Genomic DNA, 21,288 nt, shown 5'->3' on the forward strand with positions numbered 1-21,288 from the left:
ACTATTGTCCCCTTGGGGATTCCTCCTTGGACCCCTGTCCTGTGACACTGTTAGAAAGAACAAGGTGCCACAAGAAATCAAACACAAGCTCTAAAGTGGGTGGGCAAGGCATTTTCTTCTAAGAGAACCCGGCTGACAAGCAGGCCTGGTGGGCAGTCCATCAGTTTACATACCTAATGAAGCACTGCCCTTCATCCTGATTCGAAACTCAGGGCACAATTAGGGGTACAATCAACAATAGTTAACAGGAAAGGACTATAATTAAAATGGCTACAATTTGATCCAATTAAGGCAGAATAGTATTTTCTGAAAATGGACCACCAGGCTTTTTATTTCTCACAGACACTAGGAGTCATTTCTCTGAAGAATCATGACTAATACAGATTTTGGTTCAGGGAAATAGGGTGCTGCCATTACCAATATCTAAAAACGTGGACATGGTTTGGAATTGGGTAATGGGTAGAAGTTGTAATTTTTTTTTCCCCCCAGTACTAGGGATTGAATTTAGGGCCTCTTGCTTGCTAGCTAGGCAAGTCTCTATTACTGATCTATATCCCAAGGCTGAAAGAATTTTGAGGTGTATTATAGGAAAACTTTAGTTGTCTTGAAGAGATTGGTAGTAGAAATATGGATTGTCTCAACCCCTTGCCCCTAGCAACTGGGATTACAGGTGTGTGTGCCACTGTGCACAGCCAATTTTAGGTTTTTATAGGCATACCTTACCACATTCATAATGATTTCCACAGGATTCATTCCTAGACATTAAAATTGCTAGGTTAGAGAGGACTCCTCTGAGGCTTGGGCTTGCATGCTATATGAAGGTATTAATTTAAACAATCTTTATGAGAGACCAATCTTCTTCCTTAGAAGGTAAGATAGTAGGCTTTGTGCTTTATTGCTTGTTTTGCTTTTTTTGTTTGTTTGTTTTACTAGGAATTGAACTTGGGGCACTTTACCACTGAGCTACATCTTCAGTGCTTTTTTAAAAATTTGAGATAGAACTTTACTGAGTTGCTCTCTCCTAGAGAGTCATCAACTCAAGCAAGAAGCTACATTTGCAAACACACTGTGTCCAAGAAGACATTAGAACAAAACAATCACAGTGGAAATAAATATCAGCTTTATTAACACTCAAAGTGCCATTCATTTATATTCATTCCATAGTCCAGAAGGCTACTTAGAGTAAGCCTTTGCACCACAATCTTTCCAAAAAAAAAAAAAAAAAAGAAATAATATGTAAGAAAAAGCAATTTTCATTGTGCTAATAATTGCAAGCCTTCATGCATGATATATCTAAACAAAGATGTGTGCCAACAATATACAAATTTTCATATAAACAAAGTCATTGATAACTAACAAAATATAAACATGGTTTCTTTTATATTAGATTTTAAAAAAAGCTATTTACCAGCAAGAAAAAAATAAGAACATAGAAATTATAAAACTCAAAAATTTTATACATTTTTACAAGCACAATTTTGAATGAACATAAACTCAAAATGTGCATGAAATGTGGCACATACCACACTATAACCTGGCTTCTGGTAGGTTCTAATCACACCGGTTCCTTTTAACATAGTATTCTTAGTGACATTCAACCTCAACATTGGACTTTATTCCTAACACTAGTAATTTTACATGGTACTGCATATTAAAACAAGATTTTCTTCAAATACAGTAACATTGTCAGACCGGAAACCTAATTTCCAATTCTTTTTCTGCCAGTTACTTAAAACACAGTACAGTATAAAGACACAATAATATATGTTTGGACATTTCTAAACCAATTTTTAATCAGTCACAGAGAATCACAATATTCCATTGTATTGTTTTATAAAACCAGTCTGACCTTGCCCGTTAGGAGAAAAACTAAAAGGTTGTAATCTTTTAGGGGTATAACAAAGAAAATATTTAAAAAACAACAGTAGGACAGGCCCACAGCAACTGGAGATATAAAAATCTTGACATCTTTTCAAAACAATTTCATTTCTCACATTTTTTTTTCATAGCTTTGAGAATTCAAAGGCCATGTTAGTGGACAGTGTGTTTTGCTACTGCTTAAAGCCTGTCTTTCTCTTAATTTTAATTGAGCTCTAAGTACAACTTGTCTCCAATTCTGGAAATACAAATACATCTTAAATGGTTAAAAACAAAATTAAAAAAATATTTTGATCAGCCAGCTGAAAATATATTCATATAGTAAATAAATCTCTCAGAAAGCTTTTATATATATTTAATTATCCTAACTAAATAGTACCCTTATAAAACAAGTTCATAAAAATGTAGAAATGAAATGAAAATAAGAATTTACTGGGATATATATACATGTGCCTACAAACAGAAAAAGACATTTCCACACATACACACATCCCCGATACAGAGTTACAAAGCATACTTACAACTTAGTAATGGATTTTAGAATACAGTTATAAAATTAGAAGGTAAACTGGAACTCCTGAGTTCTTAAGACAAAGATAGAACCATAGATAAGTTTTAGAAGTAAGTCAGACATAGCAGTGCAGTAACTGATGGCTACATCTTGAGAGAAGTTGAAACAGACACAGACAGTAGTTTAATGCACCCATTCATGACGCTCATACACTCAACAATTATTGGTCAGAGTAGTAAATCAGTGTACAAATGAAACATTTCCAAAAATGTGCAAAAAGTCAACCTTAATAGGAAACAAAAAACCTCTGTATATAATTATAAACTGCCCAGCATTCAAATGAGATTAAAAACATTTACTGAGAGAAACCAATGTTAAATATAGAGATTTAATGGCTACTTTTAAAAATGTACATTAAGTCAAAGGGTTAATTTACAAATTGATAATCATAGTTTGCAACAATTAAAAGTTTATTTTTAAATTTATCCAAGTTTGCTTTTATTTACAATGAATAAAAAGAATCATGTGAAATGTAAGAGATGTCAGACATTAAAAGTATTTTTGGTATTAACTTTTTTATAATATTTCAGGATGCAGGGTAGCAAATTTAAAAACCAACAGTGATAGAAAAAATGTAAACCTTTTGCTAAATAAGATTGTATTAAAACAATAGCTTGTGTTTAAAGAAGTATTCTTATCCCTATATACTATACTTTTAATTGAAAAGAGTGTTTTAAGGGTTTGGCCCCCTTTTCTTTTGCCCATAAGCCTTTCAGCTCAAATGTTTTCACTAGTCTTCTCCTTATACCAGGTGGAAAAAAAATTTCTTTGGAAAAATGAGAACATGTCAAATTCATTCTGGAGTCTAAGCATCTAACAGAGTTTAAGATATAATTGCATTACTTATCTCTCCCCTTTAAGTAATGCTAATGCTAAAATTATAATTACATGATTTTTAAAAAGAAGTTTTAAAAATATATAAATAAGTGAACACAAAAGTGCTTTTCAGGATAGTCATAAACTTTTCTCAACTGGCATTAAGAGACTTAGATTATTTGGGGACAAATTCTGCACATATACTAAAAAGTAGACATCTCCTTATGTTCCAAAATGTCTATGGCACAAAGCAGACATCAGTCATAACCTATTTTTCTTCACAGCTTTGCTGAAATGCCCCGCAAGTCAAATACAAGCTCATAAATGTTAAGACACTAGAAGAAGATACGCCACCACCCTGAGGCACTGGACGTCAATATGTATCTGCATGCATCTGTGCTCAAGTGACATTAGTAAGATTGGCACGTGTACAAGCTTCATTTTGTAATGTCTACTTAACTCCTTAATAGTTGAAATAAATTCTGTACCTCTAAATGCAAACACTGAGCACCTGTCCTTTTCCTTGAATGATAGACCAGTATACAAATTATACTAGTACCTGCTTTATTATTTTTATTCTAGTAGCTTACAGTGGGCAGATATAACAGTGTGAATCATTTTGGCTATGTGTGCAGGGAATATAAAAGCTTTGGTTTAAAGTAATTCTAAAAATACAGATTGTGATGCAAATACGAAGTCATCAGGCAGAGGGAATAATAGTATTCATGATTTAATGCCTTTGTTGTTATTAACAACAATATGACTGTCAATTAAAACGCACAATTATGAAAAAACCCAAAGAATTATGTAAGAGACTGTGTACGAAAACAGACACAATTTACTTTCATTTACTATGACTCCTCCCTCACCTTCCTGAAACTCTGTCTTGACTACTGTCACTTCCACTGAGAAAAAAAAAAAAATCTCTAAGCTCCTGAGAGCGCTCTACAGCTCTGAAAGGAGAGGATGGAGAAAGATGGATGGCCCTGATCCTTCCCATACCTATTAGGGCATGTTGCTCAGACCATGGCAGAAGTCAAAGCAAAGTTAAAAGATGACGATGAAGGAGGAACAGTGGATTCACAGCATGCCTTCCCTAGCCAACCAATAAGAGGTATAAGAGAATTTCCTTTTGAATACTTGGTAAGCTAAGGAAGCTGGTTTAGATAATGTCTGGCAGAAATTCTATCCAAAAGAATTCATGAAGAACTATGTTAAGATCAATTACTTTCTATTTAAGAAGTACACATAAGCTCATTTTTACACACACACACATACACACACACAAATTGAATTTTAGTCTATTTTTAGCAACTAAAAGTTTGGCAATTTACAATAAATACCTTTATTAAAAATCACTTATACTAGCTACTTATGAAAAATGTACTGGCGTTCCTACTTGAGGATGATTACTGTCATCCATCATCAGTAGGTCTTAACATTTTTTGAGTTGTTCTTCCAAGAATAAAGACTGATCTAATTGAGAATTCATATCTTTGCTTCCTTCCCACCCTTGCTCCAATTCCAACCACATGCACGCCCACGCCCGCGCCCGCGTGCACACACATGCACTCTCAATTCTCTCTTCACAGAAAAGCTAGAATATTAGTAAAAATGTTAGTTTAAAACTAAGGATTAGAATTCACTACCCCTGTATTTCCTGCTCAATGCCCTAAGTCTCATTGCCTCAACATTTTAAAACTATTTAAACGATCCCTTTAGGGCAAAAAACAACCACTCTAGCTCAGCTATGAAAAATCACAACTAAATCATAGTATAAAGAACTTGGACGATGTCAATGTGATTAAAAATCAAGTAGTCAACTCAGAAAACAATTTGTTATCTTTCTTTAGAATGAGAATCCATCTTACTATGTTTATTTTAGGAATTCATGTCTAGTGGAGACTGCAATGTGTCTATCACAAATGCTAATGTTTCTTCTCTCCTAACATTAAAAAAAAAGAGGTAGAAAAAGATAGGAGGAGGAAGCAGGCATTAAGAAACATTTAAGGGCCAATAAACAGTTTAAGGCCAAATGAATTCATGAAGCCTATTGATTTTGGAAAAACATCTTCATTTTGGTGGGTAACTTGAATTAGTAAAATAAAATAAAATTAAGGCATACAGAGAAAAAGGCACTACTAAAAATTAACAACTGCTTTACATTAACTGTTAACCAATTTAAAAATTCAAATAAATATGCACATTATAATAAAAATAAATGCTAAGCTTAAAGATAAAATAATATGGTCTGGAGAAATTGTCAAGCATAAATAACAATGTTGACAGAGTTAATTTTATATCAAATATTTTCGGTATTTTCACAATTTAGACAAAAAGAAAATATTTTTTTTTCTTTCAAAGAAACTGCTGGGTGAAAAAACATCGTGTTTTGGAATAAATGTTTCCCCTCCCTGGAACAATTTGAGTAAAGGTTGTGTTTTGTAGTAACAGAGGGTCCTGAGAAAGAGGTTGTCTGGCCTAGAGGGGAGGACTCCAATTTGGGGACACTTTTACTCTAATTCCTCCTTAATGACATTTTATAAACATTTTAGTTTATAACTGCCAAATAAGATTAGCCCAAATTGCTTTCCCCTTACCTTCATTAAAAAAAAAAAAAAAAAAAAGAAAGAAAGAAACATAACATTTTAAAACATCACTGCTGAACTTTCAAGAGTTAAGGTATGGCATGAAGTAGATTAACTATCTGTTGTCCATGTTCTTGCTAGACTGTGACCTAGGATGTAATTCAGTGCCTGACAAAGTAAGTCACAGTTACTAAATAAATAAATGAAAAAAGAAATTCACCCTATTTTAAAGAAAATGGATAGATTTATATATTTGATTGACATCATGTGGTTTTATATAAAACTATTGGCTCCTAGACCCCCAAATAATATTGTTGGCAGAGAATTCTGCCATGGGCCAAGGAGTTTGCAGGTAGCTTGGTCACCTTGATAAACCACACAGGTTTAATTTTATTTCCTTAGTGATTTCATATACCTTATAAACCACGCCATCTCAGATAAACCACAGATCAGACCTAACCTATTTCAGAGCTGTTGTAGCAAAAAGCTGTAAAGAAATATTTTCATTCTTTTCATGTAATTCCTATTGGGAACAGAGTAAAGACCCTTAAATAAAAGCCAATTCGATTTATTCTGAAATCAAAGTTCGAATTTCCTTTTGTAGTTCAGTATGTGCATACTCAATTTCTTACATATATTAAGGGTGTGCCTTTTAAAACTTTAAGGCAGTATAGTCTTAGTCATTTTTAAAGTAAAAAAATGCTTTGTAAACAAGGAAAAGTGCTAGGATTTTTCAAGACACTCATTCTGAAATTTTCAGTCTGTGTATCTTTAAATACATTTTAAAGAATTAGCAATCCATCAAAATTTCCACTAGTCATTATGTTATTTTTCAACTCTTTAAATTCAATATACTTCACAATGTAAATGATCTTATATTTGGTCCAAGCCTAAGTCATGCCACTTTGAATCTCTCAAGGCCTCAGTATAAAGGTATTTCCTGAAAAGCACATATAAGACTGCTAGTAAATCTTCTCCAGCACCAAAAAGTCTGCCACTGTCAAAGCAGAATGCATTTTAAAGGCACAAAGTCAGCAGTCTGGCCATTTTACAGCCTCAGCAAAGAAAAACTAGAAGAATCAGTTGTGCATTTAAAAAACAAAATACATTTATAGTCATCTTAAAAAGTTCAAATTTCATTTGTTGACCCATACCAACATTAGAAAGAAGAAAAAACAGAGTGTAATATTTAATTTCCCCTGATAAATGTGTTTCCTTCCAATTTTTTTTTAAAATTTACCTTGGTCTTCCATGCCCCCACCCCCATGTCAAGCTTTTTTTGTTCTAGTAGTTTTTATATATATTAGCGTTTATTTGGTTTTTGGTACCTTCACAACTTGTTTGGAGTAAATTCACATCATATTCTATATAATAACTCTGTAAACTATTAGTCTATTTTTAAGTCTTTACATAAAAGAATAGTACTGTCCCATAGCTGATAATTTTTTCTCTTTTAAAATATAAAGCAATGGTCTTCTGCAGCAGTGTTAATGTAGTAGTTTCTTTTCGGTGCCTTCATTTTCTATAGCATTTAAAAAAGAAAATGGAGACTGAAAAAAGCAAACAATTTTGCTTTGCATTCCATAATCTCCCCAGATTTCTTTCTTGAGAGTATTTGCCTCATATTCTGTACTGCTGGTTACCCTGACAGACCAAAAATGAGCCAAAGCAAAATCACAGGAGACAAAGAAACAAAGAAAAGTCCACTGGTCCAGATAGCATGATCTTGCTCAAGTAGAAAAAATACCCTCATTCATAAAAGTTAAGAGATTATAATAGATCCACATACTTGGGGATTATGTTTCTAGCTCAAAGATTAGGTAGTGGATTCATCAAAGCAGGAGGGACCTGATTTTTGTTCTTTGCAAGCTGCTTCCTTTGATTTTTCAGAGTATGGGAGAAGCGTCAACAACTAGCAGATGGAATTTCAAATATTCCTTTCTACAGGAAATGCCAGGTGAGACCTTGATATGGTAAACCAAGACCTATCCAATTTTGAAACAAAGTACTTTTGAGTCCCTAAATGAGCGTATTTTGTGGCAGAAAATAAGAATACCTTAGTCCCTTAAGAATTCTATGAAAGGCATCACATTTAGGGCCTCCTGGAAGACTATTATTTTCTAGATCTTTAAAAATAAAGTACTTCACACTTGCTTTGATAGGCTGAAAAAAATTACAAGTAGCCAAATTATTGACATCCTCATCTTTTTAATTAGCATAATTCCATTAGAGATGGTGGAATCTTTCCCAGCTGTCTCTTTTCATTTTATGCTCCTTCTCTTAGTGGATACCCTATTCTAGAAATGCCTTACAGCATTTTAACCTTCCTGTTTACAGTAAACATTTTGTTTGATATGCTTTTCTCTGCCCATGATTATGAAGTGACTTTTAAGTAAAGAATACACACTGATGCTGAGCTCACTGATGCTAGTGACAATGCACATACCTCTTAGATATTCATATCTTCTAATCAAAACACATTGTTTCTAAAATGGAAGATTACTGATTTGGATGTAAGAGTCTGCTGGTAAAGAAGTGATTGCTACTTGCTGAGATCATTCACCCTGGGCTTAAGGCAGTGGTATCTGCTCTTATAAAACCCTAATTTTGCAATACATTAAAACCTTTTCTTTAAAATTTGCTTTTTTTTTGTAATTACTACTTTGTAAATGGCTGTTTTCAGTTTATGGTTGGGACTGGCCTTTCCTTTGGGGTTTCTTAATTTCAGTATTTTTGACATTTGGGGCAGGATAATTCTTTTGGGGGGAACTGGCCTCCACCCACTAGATGCCAGAAGTATCTTCCCATTTGTGACAAACAAAACGTCTCCAGGCATTGCTAAACCCAAGTGAAATGTCCCTGTGCCACTAATGACAATCTCACTATTTTACGTGGCGTCTTATTTTCTGAGGTGCTTCAGTATTCTGTGATCCCAAGAAAAGAATTTCTTCTCATTACATTAGCTTTACACATGAATACTCCAGGCTTCACCCTTAGTTTCTAAAGACTGTTAGCTATGGGAAATCAGGAGCTAGAAATAGGAAGACAGAATATATGATTTTAATTTTTTCTCAATTTCCTTAATTTTGGGACTTCCCCCCTCAAATAAAGCACATAGTTTAAAATATGCTAAATAACACTCAATTAATTTTTTAATTATTTCTGCTTACTAGCAAATGTGGTCTCTTCTTTGCTCACACATTTAATGAGAGCAATCTCTTTTTGTCTCTTAGTTAGCTTTACTCATTGACTTCCCATATCTGCTTTAAAACAAAACAGTATTTTTTTTTTAAAGCAGAACACTATCCCTCAAGGTTTACAGATTCCAGTAACATGGATCTATTATAGTGTATTTGCTTACTATACTGGTTAGAATTACAAATAAACATACCTCTTAGATATTCATATCTTCTATCAAGATTCCTACTGAGCAAAAAGCTTGGTAGACAGAGGTTATGATCTAAAGAATACAGATATAAGAAAAAATCTATATTCTTTGAGTACCTACCCTAAACTCAAGTTTAGGGCTCAACCCCACAAATGAGGAACTACTTTAAATACTATCACTAAAAACTACAAATTGTACATCATTTCCTCCTTGTCTTTCACGTCTCCCCAACACTATCAATATGTCAGCGATACAGGGAAAGACTCTACAATCTTTCAGTATTCCAAATGATTTGTTTGTACTAAAAAGACTTACTATGTACTAAAGTGCTTTATCTCTCTGAACCACATCAGTACATTATTTTAAAAAAAAAAGTAGTTGTTTCAAGTTCTTGTAAGGGAAAAAAGACTAAATATAAAAAATTTAGTTTACTATTATTATTATTAAACAAATTAAACCAAGAATCAAGAGAAATACTTTCCCTCTTGTCTTTTTTCTCCCCCATCTCTCTTTTTTTATAAAAAAAGAAAAGTGCAGTCAGAGAGAAGGTGAACGATCAGATGGGAGCTGGGTGGAGGCACAGGAGAGGTTACCAGCTGCTAGTGATAATGCACAAACATGTGCCTTAAGAGTTCATCAGCTGAAGGTCTCAGTTTGGCCTCTACAAAAATCCGTTTGAGGAAGTCTCGGGTATAGTCTGAAACATGAGGTGGCAGCTTTGGGTTTGTTGGCTGAGTGGCAATCTTAAAGATGGCAGCCATTGCTTCAAATTCAGCCCAAGGAGGTTTTTCAGTCAGCATTTCTACCACAGTACATGCTACACTCCTAAAAAGAAATAAACAGAAATACATAATATGAGCAATAACATCAGGAAAGAAAGCAGGCAAACCAGAAAATGACAAACAGGAATAAGTTCACACACATTTAAACATGACTTGATTCAAGTTTCATTAAAACACTTTTAATTACATAAAACCATAAAATAAACATAAAAATCAAAAGCATACCACAATTTAATTACTATCATGCCATCTATGAGATGAGGCAAAGAACATTATTGATTTTATAATTTTTGCTTTATAATCTGCCTAATATTTTTTTTTTTAATATTTATTTCTTAGTTTTTGGTGGACACAACATCTTTGTTTGTATGTGGTGCTGAGGATCGAACCCGGGCTGCACGCATGCCAGGCAAGCGTGCTACCGCTTGAGCCACATCCCCAGCCCAATCTGCCTAATCTTAAAGATAATTTTTTTGTCTTCTTTTTATAAAGAATATAAGTATTAGAAATTTTTTGCTAGAGTTTTTAGGCTGGGCATAGTGGTATATGCCTGTAATCCCAGCAGCTTAGGAGGCTGAGGCAGGAGGATGGCAAGTTCAAAGCTTGCCTCAACAACTTAGGAAGGCCCTAAATAAATCAGCAAGACTCTGTCTCTAAATAAAATATTAAAAGGGGGGAGGGGGACGGGTGGTGTTGGGAATGTGGCTCAAAAATCCCTGGTACCCAAAAAAGAAAAGAAATTGTTTGCCTTGGGGTACTTACAATAAACATCGATGAAAGTTTTTTCTGTGTGGGAAGTAGGAAATGGCCATTTTGTGTTTTATAAATTATTAAGCAATTAAAGATCAAGTGAATATTAAGAACACTGATAATAATTAATTACTTTTAAACTTCTTCTGGGTAATGATATCTATCTAATGCTAAACTTTGCTTAAGACAAATCCTTCCTCAGAAGGGAATATAGGGGGCTGGAGTTGTGGCTCAGCCTAGCATGTGTGAGGTCCTGGATTCGATCCTCAGAACCACATAAAAATAAATCAATAAAATAAAAATGCAGGGCTGGGGATGTGGCTCAAGCGGTAGTGCGCTTGCCTGGCATGAGTGCGGCCCGGGTTCGATCCTCAGCACCACATACAAACAAAGATGTTGTGTCCGCCGAAAACTAAGAAATAAATATTAAAATTCTCTCTCTCTCAAAAATAAATAAATAAATAAAAATAAAAATGTGGTGACCAACTACAACTAAAAAATAAATATTTTTTAAAAAAGAAGGGAATACAGGTTCCAGGACTCTATAAATATTTAGTTAAGTATAGTCTCAACAAGACACAGTTAAAATGATGTTAATCCTTACAATTCATACAGCCTAGTTCAAAAGATAAATAATTTAAATCTGGCTTAGTATTTTCAATTCTGACTGAAAATACACATAAGGTAAGTTTTCAGGCAAATCTCACATTAAAACCTACCAGATATCTGCTTTTCTGCCATAGCCTTCTCCACTGATGACTTCAGGGCTCATCCAGTATGGTGTACCTGTGACAGACTTCATTCCTGTTCCAGAGAGACAGATGGTCTGAAGCCGTTTGCTGGCCCCAAAATCACCTAGTTTGACATTGCCTGTTGAATCTCGCAGTATATTTGCGCCTAAAAATAAGAGAGAACCTCACTTCGTTAATTGTACTAGCATTCTTGAATATAGTAAAAAGAACAATGGCAGAGAAGTACTTAGTAGATTTTTTCAATCTATCCAAATTGTTGCTTTTCATCTTCTGAGGTGATGATGAACTGGCATACTACCAGTTACACAGTTGGAGCTAATTAAGGATTTGCTGGGTGAACACTGAATTTTTAATCAACTGTGTTATGCTTCAGAACCTAAGAAGGTTCTCCCACTCAAAAAAACTGTGGCAGAGTGGCGGGGGTGGAGGGTGAACAAGAAGAGAAGGAGTAGGGAAAGGCTAAAGAGTGAAGCTCAGTGAAGTACCAGGAAAGCACTAGGAGGCTCTTGGCCCCTGTTTCTCTGTCATAAAGGAAGAGCATGGTTGAAAATTATTTTCCCAAGAAGTCAGTTTCTCCTCAGGAACTTACTGAGGGTACTTTATAGTCACAAACTTCTAGCACTTTCATCCATTATTTAAATATTAGTTACCTGTATTTTAAAGTTGTTTTTTTAAAATTTTTTAGTTGTAGTTGGACACAATACCTTTATTTCACTTATATATTTCTATGTGGTGCTGAGAATCGAACCCAGGGTCTTGCATTACGAGGCGAGCACTCTACTACTGATCCACAACCCTAGCCCTAAAGTTTTTCTTAATATTGGGTTTTTGCCTTAATTTTACTTTTCCATTTCTATGATCATCTTGACATTTCTTTTTTCTTAAAGAGAGAGAAAGAGAGAATTTTTTAATATTTATTTTTTAGTTTTCGGCGGACACAACATCTTTGTTCGTATGTGGTGCTGAGGATCGAACCCGGGCCACACGCATGCCAGGCGAGCGCGCTACCGCTCGAGCCACATCCCCAGCCCATCATCTTGACATTTCTAAGAAGCACTGATAGAGATTTTTGTAGAATGTCCCTCAATTTTTTTTTTAAAGAGAGAGTGAGAGAGGAGAGAGAGAGAGAGAGAATTTTTTTTTTTTTTTTTTTTTTAATATTTATTTTTTAGTTCTCGGCGGACAGAACATCTTTGTTGGTATGTGGTGCTGAGGATCGAACCTGGGCCGCACGCATGCCAGGCAAGCGCGCTACCGCTTGAGCCACATCCCCAGCCCCGAGAGAGAATTTTTAATATTTATTTTTTAGTTCTCGGCGGACACAACATCTTTGTTGGTATGTGGTGCTGAGGATCGAACCTGGGCCGCACGCATGCCGGGCGAGCGCGCTACCCCTTGAGCCACATCCCCAGCCTCAGAATGTCCCTCAATTTGTCTCATGTTCTTCTCATGATTAGACTGGGGTTTATGAGTTCTGTGGAAGAAGACCAGAGGTAAAGTACTAACTGAAGCCCTAGCAAGCTATTACAGGCGCATATTGTCAACATCACTGTTGATGTTACCTTTGACACTGCCTGGCTGGAGGCAGTATTTGTTGCCTTCTTCAGTGTAAGGTCACTTCTTCTATTCTATATTGTATGTACATATTCTGTTTTTTGTTTTGGCAATGGTGCTTAACCACTGAGTCACATCTCCAGTCCTTTTTTAAATTTTGAGACAAGATTTCACTAAGTTGCTTAGAGCATCGCTAAGTTGCTGAGGCCAGCTTTGAACCTGTGATCCTCCTGCCTCAGCCTCCTGAGCCACTAGGATTACAGACGTGCTGCCACCATACCCAGCTCCACATTATAGTCATCTTAAAAAAATTCATTTCGTGCAGTTCACAAGGAGAAGAGAATTGCACTCCAGGAATTTGATAAAATAATTCCTAAATTGGAATTATTCTGCAGGGAGAACTGTCCCATGTTCCCCATTGTTACGGTTTGGATGTGAGGTGTGCCCCAAAAGTTCATGTGTGAGACAATGCAAGAAGGTTCAGAAGAGAAATGATTGGGTTGTAAGAGTTTTAACCTAGTCAGTGAATTGATCCCCTGATACGGATTAACTGAATGGTAACTAAAGTGGTAGGTATGGCTGGAGGAGGTGGGAACTGGGACATGGCTTAGGAGTATATATTTGTATCTGGCAACTGGAGATCTCTCTCTGCTTCCTAATCACCACGATGTGAGCTGCTTTTCTCCACCATACTCTCCTGCCATGATGTTCAACCTCACCTCAAGCCTCAAGAAATGGAGCCAGCCTTGTCCAACTAAGATCTCTGAAACCGTCAGCTCTCAAATAAACCTTTTCTCCTCTACAAGAGTGCTCTCAAATAAACTTTTTCTCCTCTACAAGTCAGTCCTTTAGTCACAGCAGCAAAAAATCTGACTAAAACACCCATTTATTATTAAATAATTCATTTATATTTCTCTGAACACATGGATATATATTTTACACTTTGGGCTATAATCTAGTACTACTTTATTTTTGCTCAAGTTTTGTCAGTTTTGGTCACTGGGAGCCCTTTCCACGGGCTCCTCTATCTCTTTGCCCTACCTCTAAAATTGTGTTTTTGAGAAGATGCCTAGGCTCATCTTGGATATTTCCTGCCCAAGACCCAGAATCAGTAACTTCTCTAATAAGCCCTGGTTTCTTTAGGAGAGAATAGTATCAAACCCAAGATTTGCACTCTAGGCTCATTTGATTTTTGCTCTCTATTTCCCACTCATCCCTGTCCTGTTTGTTCTGCAGTACTGGAGACTAAACCCAGGACCTTATACATGCTTAGCAGACACTGTACCACTAAGATTGAACCCCAGACCTTTTATAAATTTTGAGAGAGAATATTGATAAATTTCCTATGCTGGCCTCAAACTTGGAATCCTCTTGCCTCAGACTTCCATATAGCTGGGATTACAGGCATGTACTAACACACTCAGAATCTAGTCCTTGAGACAGAATCTCACTAAGTTGTCCAAAGCTGCCTCAAACTTGTGATCCTCCAGAGTAGCTGGGACTACAGGTATGTATCACCACGCCCAGCTGATCAACTGATCAACTAAGTTTTATCACAAGTTTCATTATGAACTCATGGGTTTTAGCATACAACCAATTTTCTTTTCTTTTCTCTTACCACTTAAAAAGTTGTTCTTAAAAACTGGGAAATACAGCAAAGTAAAAAGTATATAGTAGAGAACAACTATCCCTATCTTGCCATTATATAAGATTTAATCACATGGACATTTTCCTTCTGTGTCAGACTTACATTTTATAAACCTGAGATTCTGTTACATATTCACTTTAACATCTTACTTTTCTCCCTCATCAATATTATTTGCCCTATAATGTTTTAAAATCCTCTTACTTCTACCCTCCTCATCTGACCAGGGTGGTTTATCAGTTTTTCTGGAAAGGTGAAAGAGGATTCCTGTAGTGAGTGGAACACTAAGTTTCTATGCCTTGCCTTATTATAAAGGCCAAGGAGAAGCTACTTTGAATACCCATTATTCCTAATTGAATAATTTCTCTATGAGGTACTTTTAAGTGATTAGGTTTTATACTTAACAACTAAGGTCTGCCTAAAAGGGTAGATCGTCAGCCATATTCCTTGTACCTCTCACATTCACTAGTAAGCCCTACTCCAGTACATGTGATCTGGTTCAGGCATGGTACAGATCTATTCTATCACCCAAAACTGGTTTAGGAATGAATGTTCTCCTTTGCCTGAATATGGCTACAGCCAGGATATGCTACAGTATAGGGAGGAAGCAAAAGCCCAGGACCTCACAGACTCCTTAGAAAGACCAATGAATAATGTATTTATATACAGACATTTATACTTATCAATTTATTTTTTGACTGATAAAAATGATTTCTAAATTTGGAGTCATAACCCAGCTTGTATAGAATCAGACCCTCCAGGTATGCTTTGCCATAGTTTTCATTTTCAGTACTTTCAAATTTCACACATTCCTAATACTTTTTTGATTTATATGCTTTACTTACATGCCTGATCCCTGAGAACAGTTGAGCTTTTAAGTTTAAAAAGCAAGTGTAACTGAGTTGGAGTTCTTCAAAACTCAGTCCTGTTCTCCATCCTACCCCTAGGCAATGACATTCATTCCTCTGACTTCAAATATGATCTCAACATCAAGTATGTCATCATTGTAGCTAACTTTTGAATGTCTTCTAGGTACCAGGCACTGCTCTAAGTAATCACATGCATTAAACTCATTTAATCCTTATAAGAATCTTCATGGAAGAGGAGCTAAAGTATAAGAGAAATTAGGTAAAACTTGTCCAAGATTACAGAATCAGTGCTAAATAAAGTCTGAATTTAAGTCAGGCTGTTTAGTAGTAAAGCCCCAACTCTTAGCCACTACATTATTTTGTTTTGTTTTGTTCTTTTGGTATTGGAAATTGAACCAGGGGCACTTACCACTGAGCTATACCCCCAGCCCTTTCTATTTTTTATTTTGAGACAGGGTTTGCTAAAATGTTTTATGGCCTTGCTAAGTTGCTGAGGCTGGCCTCAAACTTGAGATCCTCCTGCCTTAGTCTCCAAAATCACTGGGACTACAGGTGTGTGCCATCATGCCCAGTTTAACCATTGCTTTATAATGCCTATGCAATATACTTACATATAGTGCATAAGTATTGCATGTATATCTTTACAGACATGGTGCCACTTATGTGATTTTGATCTTTATTGATTCTATGAATCCCCACTGTGGAGCTACTCATTTGTAGAGACCTGAATATCAGGATTGTTTTAAGGATATTGACAGTCTGTGAGAAAAGCAGGAGAACTGTTTCCCTGTGGTATTTTAGAGGCAGATATATTAATTTAAATGTTAAATATCTTGAACATATCAATTATTTCATTCAGATTCAACAAGAATTATGCACTTAAGGTAAAAAACACATTGCTTACCTTTGATATCTCTATGGACAATCATATTACTGTGCAAATAATGGACACCCTCTAGAATCTGACGGGTGTATTTCCTAGTCACATTCTCAGTAAGAGCTCCATATGCTTTTAATTGGTCCTTAATTGAGCCCTAGGATAAAAGAAAACAACAACAAAACTATGGTACGGTTTGAAATGAAAATTGCTATTAAATCTTTGTTTTTAAGAGAGTCCTAGAGTTCATGACTGGGAAGCTATAGTTGGAGAGGGCAGGAATTGTCAGTAAAGACATAATATGCAACACAATTTAACATAAAAGTCACCTACATTCCCCAACTTTAACTGTGGAAGAGTATATGCCATAGCTGAGAGAAGCTATTAAAACTATGTTTTAACTGATGCCCTCATTTCTGTGACTATGTTGGTTTTAACAACCTCCTATTCTTTGCAACTTGGTTTTTAAAGGTTCTCCAGTACATCCATCTTGCACTTTTTTTTTTTTTGCCTTGAGTATACTTTTGTTTTTCTTATTTGCTCATCTATGTTCTACTTGAATATTATTTATTCATTTTTTATTCTTATTCTGTTTTTTATAAAGTGTTTTATTACATTTGCTAACTTATTACTCAGGAGAAAGAAAGAGTATGATTAGAAATCAAAACCAATTAAACTTCTAGTTCTTACTATATATACTCAACACTCTAGTTCAAAACGTAACAGAGTATAAAAAAGGGGAATATCAAACTTTTTATGTGTTTTTATAGGCCCAGGATGGTGTCTTTCTCCGAGTATGCTGAATCAGCCTGAGGTGAGACACAGGCATTTGAATTTTGAAAAAGTTTTCCTAGTGATTCCAATGTGTACATTATGGTTACTTATCAAGACTTTTAATAAATAAAAATAAATGCTTTACAGGGGAAAATTTTTTTAAAATAAGAAAATATGTCCTGATGTTTCTGTCTTTCCTTCAATTTTAGAAAACTATATACTCTGTCATACAAAATAGATCCTTGGATTTTACAGATTTAGTCATGTGGTGTTTCCATTCTTCATGAGTGATTCCTGCAGAGATGACAGTATGAAATTCTGCAGACTCAAACTCCAAACACACATGTGAAATGTTTGCCATTCATACCTGCAATCCACTGTGGCCCATTTGTTCACAGTCGATTTACTAGGTCTCCACTTGTAGTGACACACAGTATTCTGTGTATATCTCAACTACAACTAAACACTCTAGACAACAGGTAGAAAAATACTTATAGGGTTATGGGAGATATGATCCTCTGGGCAGCTGGACCAGTGGTCTATGGCTGCTAACAGCTCCATTAATGTTGTCTGTTTACACCTGTGTACTATAAAAAATTAACTTCTGCAGCATGTACAACTGGAACAGATTGAGAAGAACTGTACCAGCTAAAAACCTGTGTGTGTGTGTGTGTGTGTGTGAGAGAGAGAGAGAGAGAGAGAGAAAGAGAGAGAGAGAGTGTGTGTGTGTGTTTGTGTGTGTGTGTAGAAGAGGAAAAGGGAGAGGGGGAGGGGGAGGGTTGAGGAGAAGAAGGAGTGTGGAAAGAGAGAGAAGCGAAGCCAAAAGCTAGTTTAGGTATCTAAAAAATTTTTATGTAAGAAAGTTATGGTCCCAAGTATGAATACAGTTCTATACAAACCAAGGAATGGAAAGCTAAATTTGGGAAAACTGAAGAATGAAATGACAATTTTGACGTTGTGATTCTAGGTCACAAAGGAGCCCATCATATTAAATTTAATGAGAGAAATATAGCATTTCACACATTTGGGAATTCAAGAAAGTATAGGAAATATATATAAATTCAGTTATTACCATAGTCTTGCTATATTATATGTTACATGTTTAATTCACTTAGACTATCAATAAGCTATCATTAATTTAGTAACATGCTTTTCAAATTCAAGGAATGACAACCTATGCTTTGATGGAGATAGGTGCCCTTACAAAACCAAGTGTAGCTAATGAGAAACAAGATCACTCAGCTCTCCCTTCCTGAATAGTCCTGGTTTTAGTCTTAAGGTTATACGATGATTATCAAAATGAACCCAACTACTATGTACAACTATAATGCTCTGATATGTATATAAAATAAGAAAAGATTGTGAAGGAAAAAGAAAATAAAGGGAAATTATATTCAATTTGAAAAATAAAAAGTTTTGAAATATTATAATATTCAATTTAAGAAATCTTTCTACATGCATAACTATCACTTCATCATATACCAATTCAACTTAATATTTAAACAATAAGTACTTAAAATGGGTTTCATTATTTTCATTATATTCTCACAATTCAATGAAAGGAAGTTTACATTCTCAAAAAGATAATTATATAATAAATGTATAAAGATTATATATCTATACTTGATATAAATCAGTTTTAACCATTTTAATTAATCTTACCTTCAATGATGAGTTTCTATTCATACTTATTCATAATTATTTTCTATTTAACATAAATATTTATTGCACAGACAGTAAAAGAAATGTGAATAAGAAAAATCTACCATAATCACATTTTTCTAAGTTTCTTCTTTGTTCAAACAGACACATTTAAAATATTGTAATCATTATTTAAAAAGTATTTTATATTATTTTCCTCCCTCTTATTAAAATATTTCCTCAAACTTCATGATAATGATTTTCATAATTTTAACTTTTAGCACACATTCTCAAAAGAATGTCATCATAATTTATTTCCATTGTGGTCACTAAAACCTCCCCTTTTTTTCCACTATCAAATAATACTAAAATACATATACAGAGCTTTCCCCTTCTTTCAGATTACTACTGAAGAAAAATTTCCATGAGATTATCATATGTCTTCAATATATATATATATATTTTTTTTTTTTGAGAGAGAGAAAGAGAGAGAATTTTTTAATATTTATTTTTCAGTTTTTGGTGGACACGACATCTTTATTTTATTTTTATGTGGTGCTCAGGATCAAACCCAGCACCCCGCATATGACAGGCTCAAGTGAGCTACCACTTGAGCCACATCCCCAGCCCTGTCTTCAATATTTTTATTGCTCTTAATATATCCCTCAATTTGCTTTTCAAAGAGGGTGTGTGTGTTTTTGCCGTAGACTTCTAGACTCAAGCAATCCTTCTGCCTTTTGAATAACTGAAACTACAAGCACACATCACAGGAGTACAGCTACCAAGGAAGATTTATTATACTTGCTAGGTAAGCATTCTACCACTGAGTCACATTCCCAGAACCCAAAGAGGACTTTTTAAAGTCCACTTGCACTGGAAATAAAATCTTTAAAAACAAAAATAGTAAAGATAACCACTGAGTAGCAATAGTGTCACTAGGAACAATTAGTTATTCATTATGATAAAAAAAATTCTATTGTTGCTCATGTTACACTAAGGTTGATTAAGAATATTACTACCAGGTATTGATCCACACACAGTTTTACTGATCCATAAGCTCACATTGCAACCTATACCTGCTACATACAATTTTAATCAGCTACCTCCATAAAAACCTATAAGTCAAACTCCTTTTTCTGGCATATGCCATCCACTAAAATTTTAGACTATACATATTTTTAAATGAATATATCAACCACCATTCTGAAAATCATATATTAAAATGTCCTCTATAGATACAAATAAAAACAATCTGTGACAAAAGGTAACAAATATCATTTTATAATTCCCATTGAAATTACTGACTTTAGGATGGCTGTAAATCAGTGTTAAAAACAAGTGTGGGGCTGGGGTGTAACTCTAACTTAGCAGTAGAGTACATGCTTCAGCATGAACAAGGCCCTGGGTTTAATCTCCAGAATTAAAAAAAAAAAAAAATTAGGGGAAGTTTGGAAAGAAACTGAACATTCATATGTGCCACTGGTTTGCAGGAAAAAACAAAACTTTACAATGTAGGAATCAGGATGTCAGTCATCAAATCTAGCAATCACTCTTAGCATCTCTATGGTAAAATAACCACAAATCGAATGTCTCCTGATGGGATGCAACAAAAAGTATACAGCTTCATCTATGATATATGAGCTAAGAAAGTATGAAATGGAATCTGACTTAAGAGTTTAGATCTAACCTGAAGTTCACAGGAAAAAAAAAAACAAGGAGCAAATTAAACAGAATCCATGAGTGTAATTATAGAAATCTGTGAGATGAGACTGTTAAAAGTAACAACTCTCCTGGTCTTACCAAATCTACATCATGTAAAAATGGACTATGATAGATAAAAAATAGAGTTCAGAGATATAATGTACAACTATGTACAACTATAATGCTAACTTATTACTCAGGAGAAAGAAAGAGTATGATTAGAAATCAGAACCAATTAAATTTCTAGTTCCGGTTTGGATAAACTGGCTACAAGGATATTTTTAGGACATTTACCATTAATGAGTTTAAAAATACAAAGATACATGAAAAAAACAGAAAATAAAATATTAATCAGCTCTAATTTAAAACTCTTCTAAAATGTCCTTAACTAAGGTTATAATGCAAATTTTTATTAAATAGAATGTCTACTTTTAAAAAAATGTAGTAGCTTACCCCTGGCATATATTCCATAAATATGGAAAGTGTTTTTTCCTGGGGATCCCTCAAACAGCCATAATACTGAACAATTCGCTCATGCAGCAAGTTTTTCAACAACTGAATTTCACACTCAAGTGCATTTACTTCCTAAAAGACAAAATTCACTGTTAAGTCTTTATAATACTGTAGAAACAAAAAAATTCAAACTTCAAGACCTATCAAGGTGATTACATTCTGAAATTTTTATTTCCCAAGGAACAAACA

At 34.7% G+C, this 21,288-nt stretch overlaps 1 protein-coding gene across 3 annotated transcripts in view; it reads right to left on the reverse strand.

The window, feature by feature from the left end:
- Positions 1–1,097: 1,097 nt before the first annotated feature.
- The window catches only part of Map3k2 (mitogen-activated protein kinase kinase kinase 2), an 82,471-nt gene continuing 62,280 nt past the window's right edge, over positions 1,098–21,288 (reverse strand). For all 3 annotated transcript variants that reach the window (XM_005315881.5, XM_021721769.3, XM_078017267.1), the window contains 4 exons: positions 21,040–21,171; positions 16,498–16,627; positions 11,493–11,670; positions 1,098–10,066 (listed from right to left, as the gene is read on the reverse strand). In XM_005315881.5, coding sequence (XP_005315938.1) covers positions 9,841–10,066; positions 11,493–11,670; positions 16,498–16,627; positions 21,040–21,171 — 666 coding nt within the window. In that variant the 3' untranslated portion in view covers positions 1,098–9,840. The remainder of the gene's footprint in view (positions 10,067–11,492; positions 11,671–16,497; positions 16,628–21,039; positions 21,172–21,288) is intronic.

The sequence above is a fragment of the Ictidomys tridecemlineatus genome, chromosome 7 (genome assembly GCF_052094955.1).
Source record: "Ictidomys tridecemlineatus isolate mIctTri1 chromosome 7, mIctTri1.hap1, whole genome shotgun sequence".
Taxonomy (NCBI): domain Eukaryota; kingdom Metazoa; phylum Chordata; class Mammalia; order Rodentia; family Sciuridae; genus Ictidomys; species Ictidomys tridecemlineatus.